Source organism: Drosophila sulfurigaster, chromosome 2L, assembly GCF_023558435.1.
Source record: "Drosophila sulfurigaster albostrigata strain 15112-1811.04 chromosome 2L, ASM2355843v2, whole genome shotgun sequence".
Lineage (NCBI taxonomy): Eukaryota > Metazoa > Arthropoda > Insecta > Diptera > Drosophilidae > Drosophila > Drosophila sulfurigaster.
The window spans coordinates 1061294-1070000 of NC_084881.1; the positions used below are offsets into that span (position 1 = coordinate 1061294).

The window sequence follows — 8707 nt, forward strand, 5'->3', positions numbered from 1 at the left end:
GATTAAATTATTGTGTTGACAAACACACATGCAGTATCTTTTAATCTTAAGTTATCTGATAAATTCAGATTAATGATGTTTTACATGTATAATGGTATAACATAAAATAAAAATAAATTATATGAAATGTAATTTTTTAAATGTATTAAAAATTATTTCAAATTTTGGCGCTTGACATACAAAAGTATTTTTTTTGTTTTATTTACTTCATATTTTTAGATTTCAGATATTTAAGTCGTAACGAATGATAGCGAAAGTTTATCGGTTGGTCGCCTTAAAAAAGCTTTGCATTTCCTCGTAAAAGCTCTGTTATTTCCGATTCCTTGGCGCTCTCTCGCTATGGGTCTCTCGTGACTTTTAACTCCGGACTCGCCTCAGGCTTCTCAATCAGCATAAATTTGACAGTCACACAGGACAGTCTTCTGCTGTAGTCTTTTCGTGAAATGTGCGTCGTCAAGAAGCTTTTTTTGCACACCGCACATTCAGTTTTATTTTAGTTTTAACAGAAATATAAATACAGAAATATAAATACATTTTATACACCTACATGACTACGACATTGCATAAAATAATGTTTCAACAACAAAATAAATGTTTCAAGACAAATAAAATTATTTAAATGTTTGCCAATGTACATATTTGATAAACTATAACAAAAATAAAATCAGAACAACAAATACGCATCCGCGAGATAGGAGCAAAATAGATGTGTTTGAAAATTGCAGTGCCTTCAATAATGTAAAAATAACAAAAAATCAACTGTTACACCAATTTCTAAGATGTACTTTACTTCAAATGAAGTGCGCATCAGTTAATGTGTAAGTTATTACGTATACACATACACACTGAGTCGTAATATGTGTATGTAGTATGTGCAGAGCGTGCTCCGTAAAAACATTGTGCTGTTGATCCATCTTTAGATACTACCTGTTATGAGGTTTTTTAGAGGCTCAATATGAGTGCGTGCGTTAGCACAGTAAACTTTTTAAACAAAACACTATATGTATATATTTATGTTGTTGGATTTAGTATTATAGAATATACGGACAATAGCTGCACTGACTGCTACATATTTATGTACCCACAGCTGTATACTATAGAAACTTCTTTATTTGCGTTTGATGAATATTATACAATGCGGGGTAGATTTAAGACTCTTGGCTACTTGCTGGTATTCAAATTCATATACAATACATGTAAGAAAATTCGAGTATGTTATATAAAAATTCCATAATAACTTTCAAATGATGTGGTAAAGTACATGTCTGTATACATATACATATTTGTAAATATTGTGAATTTTTAATAGATTTACCATTACATTTTATTAACTAAATAAAATTTGCCTCATCAGCAAGGACCATCCAACAGGCTATTCTTACAAAATAATGCCAGCTTTACGTGTTCATACATATACATATGTATGTATATAAATTATATTTTGAGATTATATTGACTTTAACGTACTATATTAAAATTCACACATTTTAAACAGATTAATTCTACGTCAAATCATCTAGCAACAACAGCCACAAAAAACAGCAAAAAGCAAAAGTGTCGACGTTAACAACACTTGCATACCAAACATAAAAAATCCACGACGGCTAAAATACTACCACCATGAAACTTGATACACACTAATGACGACTGCTGCCCCAATCACACAAAATAACACAAGAGCAAAGAACAACACCGGCATCGAAGTAAGCCACACATACTATCAAAGCTCGCTTTATACTAAGCTTTTGTATACAAAAGCATACATGCATACACTTACGCAAACACTCTTGCGCACATTGGCAGTCGTTTAATCATTCCCTGTATCAGCAGATGAGGGTGACTCACGCCGTAACAGTCAACATTTTTATTAATGCCAGCGCTATATCCAATGATGATATCAAAGTTATCCTGGCGATGATTCCAAACCTTAGGAGTTTCGTTAAACATTTGTCGTATTTGATTTGATGTAGTTAAAATCATGCAGTACGAAATAAGATTTAAGTTTACGTTAACTTATCTTAACATATGCATATTCGTCTTAGCGAAGAGAATAAATACGCAAATAGTTATCTCTATGTCATAATAGGTTTATATATCATGCTATCCTGCTACATATTTTCATTACACTTTTATATTTCCCAGTCAAATAAAAATATCAATTATCATAATGAAATCAAAACCTATCAGCTATCGCCCAGCTGCCTCATAATATAGACGTATTACTTTAAAATCGTGTTTATCAAAACTATTCAGAAAATGTTATTCCAGTTATAATAATTAACTTCGAAACCCGTCTATTAAGATTCAGTAGCAGGCTATTTGCAACCAAATTCCAAAGGACCGGCGAGATTACCCCACTCTGGTGAGTATCACTAGACGGTTCTCATCGATGGATCACTGGTGCCGTGTTGACTGAAGTTAGACCCTTCATAATGGTAATGTCAAGAAAGGCTTTTTAGTGGTCTGCATTTTTGATGGAGGCTAGAAGAGCATGGAGAGCAGCCTTGATCGACTTGCCCTTAGAGAACACATGCTGGTTGGGGCCCATCAGATGCACAGCCTTGCTTCTGATGATCAAGTCAGGTCAGGTCAGGTCAAGTAGTTTCTCTAAATGTTTTAGCAAGAAGTCCTTCAGGCTGATTGCTCGGAAGTCATTGGGTCTCACACGATTGCATTGGGACGCCTTCATCACGAAAATGATCTTAGAACTCTTCTAGAGAATAGGGATACGGTATCAAGCGATTTACCGCAGATTTGATGGGTTGCAGATAATTGCTTTATTTATTATATTGTTGGTTATTAGATCAGCGAGAGGGGTCATTATCGGGAAATGGGTGTCATTATTCTTTTAAGAGTTTCAACGCTACACTCTTTTATGCGACTTGAGCTGACTCGGACTGGAAGACTGATTGGACAACAGCTTATGGTCAGAGAATGAAAGTCTGTCAAGGACTCTCCATTCGCCTCATGGGTACCTTTAGTTGATATCGTTATCGATTGAGTTGGTCAGGTTATCTAGACCGAGATCTGCCATCACCCCCCTTGATTACGTTCTGCTTGCCAGGTTCATTGACCTTCAACTTTGTTTGAGGCGGTTATTTTCAGCCAGGGCAATGTTGCATATTAGGATTTTGACACCGTTCAGCCATCCCGCTCCTTCGAAAATAGGCTTTGGGCTACTTATTATAATGTAAAGCGCAGTTCCCAAATGAAGAAAATTTTGCGAAAATGCAATATATTTCGCAAGTTTCACAAATTCTTGAATGCCGTTTTTAGCAACCTAAATTTGGCACGGAAATGGCAAAAAACATAAATCTATGGCCACAGCAGTTAAACATTTGCCTATTAAATAAATGCAATTATTAAAAAAAAAACAGATGAAATCATATTCATTGCCTATTTTTATGGTGACAATATCCCAAGCGCATATTATTTCAACTTCGTTGCAATATATTTTTGATTTAAAATTTCATATATAGTCTTGTGACTCCAAATTATTAATTAATGTTAATGTGTTTCGATTCATGAGAAAATGTCTCAGACGCTTTCTTTTTATTTATTTTTTTTAATTATCCATCTTTATAGTTCTCTTCACTTTGCGGATATGAATGGGAATATTAGGTTGTCTATTTTTTCACATGTGAAACTGCTGATTTGATATCCACATACATTCAAGTATAGGAGTATCGATTTTTTGTGCTGGAAACTACGGAACGAAATTACGCCCCAAAAATTAAGCAAATCCATTTTTTATATGGAGTTGGGCGGAAAAAAGTCGATTTCACTCATCTGGAAACATAGCTTAAAACAAGAAAAACCAGTCAATTAATATATATAATAAGAAATAAAATTTGTATAAACTTTTAATTTTTGAATGCCCTCAGTGTCGCCAGAGTTTGTGTACTTGTTTACTAAAAAGCTGTTCGTGTGATGACACTTTAGGGTAACTGCTTACATCATAGAATCGCATCATTGAAGCATATGCACCTGGTCGAAATAGGGTATAAACAGAGTATTAGACTTATCTGTAACAGACGAAAAGTATCGTATATATCGTTAATTTGAAAGAGGCAATATCTTTAATACAACTTTATTTAACATTAAAGTTGCACGTTAACTGTGTCCGTAGACTTTTTCTGGTTAGTGTATATACATACCAGAGAACGGCTTCGGGTGAATGAAAAATTCATACGCGCTCAACAGCCGAATAATCACACTGTTCGGATCAGCCGATCAAACTTGCATGCGCTCACATTTTCGTTGTAGATTTTAAATCAATCAGGTGCGAATTTTGTTTCACTCCAAATTATTCGGCTCGTGTTCAGCATAATGATTTCGGGCGCTACTCATTCGGTTCAACAATCAATTTTATGAACAAGAATAGCAATCAACTCACAAAAATCAACTCGTATGATTTTACTCATGCGCGCAGCAAACGGTACTTTTTCTGCACAGATGAAATGTGCGAAGACAAAAAGCAACAACAACAAGCTTCAAGAAGCTCGCATAGAAATTGTTATTGTACATGCATTCGTTATGCTCACTTCGTGTCGTCTTGTCGCTAATCGTTTACTCATAAACGATCAACTCGAATTGATCCGAATGATGCTTTCGTCAACACATACTCATTTTTTTGATCGGAATGATGCGTACGGCAAAATAAGTTGATTTTCACTCATCACTGTTTTTTATTCAGTGAGTTGAGTTGAATGAGAAATTTTGAGCCGAAAACTCAAGATGATCGGAATGATGTGTACAGCAAAATGAGTTGATTTTACTCATCGCTGTGTTTTGTTCAGTGAGTTGAGTTGATTGGAAAAGTTCGCGTATGATTAAAATCAAGAAAATAGTGATTTTTGCAGTTCTCTGATACATACACATATGTAGCTATAGCTATTTACAAATAATTTGCTTTGGACAACACTTGTTTATTTTTGCACGTTAAATAAGTTGGTTTTTGCAAGCGTAGTTTTAAGGCTACAGTATTTATTATTCCTTAAAATCTGGTTGCTATCGGATAAAAATTGTACTATATGTATGTTTTTAAGAAATTATTTTATACCCAAAAAAAGGCTGCTGTATTCGGGATTTAATTGTTTTGGTTGACTATCTGGTATATTTTAAACTCCATGCTATGTATTGAACGTGAGAGTATATAGATATACTAAATATGACTTTCGGTATATTTCGGTAGTTTTTATATATTAATTTGGTATATTTTAAGAATAATATATATATCTCTGAAATTGATAATGAAATTCTGTTAAAAACTTAATTGTATTTGTTAGTTATTATTATTGTAAGGCAAACAAAATATAATATTTAATTTTTTTTTTTTTGTTCAAAACAGCTAAAGAGCCTATAAACTGAGTAAGCAATGAGGCAGCTGGACAAGCGCTACAACGATCGGCAACGCCAAGAATTAGTAATACACATCAGTTGTTGAAGAATGAATGACAACAACCTGCAACAATGGTGGGAAAATACATACCGTCGACACCAACAACTAGAAGCCACAGTCGATAGCAATATTAATATCGTAAGCCAAGGCAATATCAAAACCCAAGTTTTGCATTACACACTTCTTGACGACAATTCTTATGATGGAGGTGGAAGTCTTGAACCTGGAGGTCATGATTTCGACTACGATAATTACGGAAATTTCACGATAACAAATTCTTATGGCCCAGAGGCGAGTGGAGACACTGAACATGCTATTCCATCGATAACAATCTTACTGTTAGCCATTAGCTATGGTTTGGTTGTATTCGGTGGGGTTGTAGGAAATTCTACGTTGGTACTCACACTGTGCTCGGCCTCATCTGTAAGATTGAGAAATCCACTGTTGTTGGGTGTATGCATTGCGGATTTACTAGTTACAGGCATATCAGCACCTGTCACACTCCTGAATTTAGCCATGAATCGCGGAACTAGATCTCTACCTCTCTTACTTTGCAAGCTTATACACTATGTTCAGGTAAATTATTTGGTGCAAAAATAGTTGGAATATAGAATAATACTATTTCATTTAAAATATATTATAGAGTATATAAAATGATTTCCTAAATAACTTCTATAATTTTTATCTTATCACAGTCAAATCATAAAGATAACTTATGATTGGATAACTTATGATTGTACATACATATCTGCATATGTATATACCAAAAATTTTGATCCTAGCATATAAATTACGCTTGCAATTCGATGTTGTATTACATACAATTGCTGGAGGCTTTCTACTCTATGGGTACTACCCATTGGGTAGTGTTAACAGCCGTCTGCGGCCCGTCTGTCTGTCCGTCCGTATGAACACCTACATAGATCTCAAAGACTAAAAGAGATGGAGATCAAGTTTGTTTAAAATTTTTTTTACCTGCCTATATCCGCTTCCGCAAATGGAAAAAATCGAGGCTAGAATCGTGATTTTTATTACGTACAATAGTAAGTACAGTACTTAAAATTTCTGAAAATTTGGTTGCAATCAGATAAATATTTTAGATGTTATTGAAGAAATATTTTTTAACTTCAATCGGGAATTAGTTGCTTTGGCTGACAATCTAGTATATTTTGTACTCTATAATATATCTTGAATATATGTAGTACAATAACGATATTGCACAAATGTACCAAAACTGATACATTTTTTATGCGTTGGTACATTGGATCACTTTTTTTCATTTTGGTACATTTTCAATATGCCTGGTCTAGAATTTAAATTTTTCATAAAATTTTATGTTCACACATATTATTTTAACAAACGGCTCTGTTCCACCAGACACAAATTTTGTATCAGTTAGAAATTGAACTAACACTGGAAAATGTCTCATACAGTCGATTTGTCAATTGAGAAAATATGTATGCGCCAATCTAAGGTCTATCACTACGTAAACAGTTATATACTGTGAATCACAATTTGTGAAATACAAAAAAATCTTTCGTGAAAAAATTTGTGGTACATTTTTGGTAAAATTGGTACATTTTTTCAAAATTTTGGTACAACAAATATTTTTGGATGGCAACCGTGATTGTAATATATTTTACGAATTGATTTTATTGAAAATGTGTTGGGGGTATCTCACAGTCGAGCATACTCGGCGATAGCTTTCTTACTTGTTCACTATTATTTTAAAATAAAAAATTGTACAAAACTAACATGATAATTATAATGAATACTTTTGAATGTCTTCGTCGTCATTATACAATTATCCATACATATATTTTATATCCGCAGGTTATGCCAGTAGCCGCAAGTACTATTTCATTCTTCATGCTCTCTCTGGATCGTTATGCAACCGTTAAGCATCCGAGGCTGGCGCAATTAAGACAGCGTCGCTATCTGCACGTGTCATTGGCAATGCTTTCATGGATTACTTCAGCAGTCATAAGCATGCCATTTTTATTTGCGTATAAAATAATTGCAAAGTCAGTGATTATTAAGGGCTCTGGTGCAAGCACCAGTACAACGCCAAATCCCGTTAGCATCAGCTGCACGTCTGAATTAGGTGCTAACAATATGTTCGTGTCATTTATCATATTTCATACGATAGTGGTGTTTATTTTACCCGGTCTCGGCGTGTTGCTTAACCACTATGGAGTTCGTCGAAAGCTCTGTGCATTATCATTGACAGCTCGTGCGGCGCATGGTGAACTGCCGTTACCGATGCCGATACTGCGTCGTCAAACGCACATGGTTATTGTTACAGGATGTGCCAATGCTCAACACGCAGCATGCGGCGGAGTCACAACTGTAGATGATACCTCAAACGGCAATGTTGAAGGTCAAATTACCGTCAGTCCTGGAGATATTCAATTGCATAACTTAAAACCATGCTTGCCAGGATCTAGCGCGGCCTTGGAGCCCGGGTCCTATCGCTCCAACAACCCTATATCACCAAGGTAAAATAATTAGATAATTTCATATTTATGACTATAATTATACTTAACAACATGCAGAGCTATGAGGGAGATTCGTGCCCATTCACAACGGCAGCGTATTCATCGTTCAGGACGCGGACCCGTCACACCTGGTATACCTCTACCACAAACGTCGACCCTACGTTCCCGTCGAGATTTGGCAAATATGCTAGTTGCTTCCGCCTTCATCTTCATTGTATGCTGGGCGCCTCATGTCTTCTGTATATTCTATAAGAATTTTGGCTATAAGCAATACTGCAGCAAGGCTTCCATATACTTTAGTCTTTTACTGGGTAAGTTACATTGTTTCAACTGTTTACTAAATAACGATTAACGATTATAGGTAACCTTCTTGATCTATCTTTCTTACTCTCTATTAAAAAAGTTTTGAGCGTCTTGAATGGTATATTAGCCAGTTTATTGCTACAGTAGAAGTCGTATACCATGACTACCTATTCGAAAATACAATTTTGTTCATTTGTACTGTACTCACAGGGTAGAAGGGTATTATAACTTTATGCCGGCAGGAAATGTATGTAACAGCCATAAGAAGGCATCTCCGACCCTACCACAGGGTGAGCGGTCACAGGTCAGCGTCAACAGCCGAGACGATCCGTACAAACATCTATAAGTTAGAAACTATAAGAGATAGATCTATTATTTTTTTTCGACAGCATTTGTTATGTTTGCAGGCAGATCAAGTTTGTTTCAAATTTTTGCCACGCTCACTTCCGCTCCCATAAAGTGATGAAAAACTCGAATAAGTAGCAAAGTTTTAATGGTCTAGTCG

The 8707-nt window shown here is 35.1% G+C and overlaps 1 protein-coding gene and 1 long non-coding RNA gene across 5 annotated transcripts in view; one reads left to right on the top strand and one right to left on the bottom strand.

The window, feature by feature from the left end:
* The first annotated feature begins 289 nt into the window (after positions 1-289).
* The window catches only part of LOC133849803 (alpha-2A adrenergic receptor), a 12055-nt gene continuing 3637 nt past the window's right edge, over positions 290-8707 (top strand). Inside the window, exons 1-4 of one of the 2 annotated variants that reach the window (XM_062285891.1) lie at positions 290-818; positions 5351-5977; positions 7235-7899; positions 7957-8210. In XM_062285891.1, the coding sequence (XP_062141875.1) occupies positions 5450-5977; positions 7235-7899; positions 7957-8210 (1447 nt within the window). In that variant the 5' untranslated portion in view covers positions 290-818; positions 5351-5449. Of the gene's footprint in view, positions 819-1489; positions 1704-5350; positions 5978-7234; positions 7900-7956; positions 8211-8707 lie in introns of those variants that run through there. The other variant, XM_062285894.1, reaches the window with a different exon arrangement.
* Positions 3275-5897, bottom strand: LOC133849816 (uncharacterized). 3 transcript variants are annotated; one of them, XR_009895471.1, is made up of 3 exons: positions 5806-5894; positions 5492-5624; positions 3275-3801 (listed from the first exon to the last, which is right to left on the bottom strand). It is a non-coding gene; the product is annotated as an uncharacterized LOC133849816 (long non-coding RNA). The 3 variants fall into 3 exon arrangements; XR_009895463.1 differs by having other exon boundaries at positions 3278-3801; positions 5492-5751; positions 5806-5897; XR_009895467.1 differs by having other exon boundaries at positions 3278-3801; positions 5492-5737; positions 5806-5895.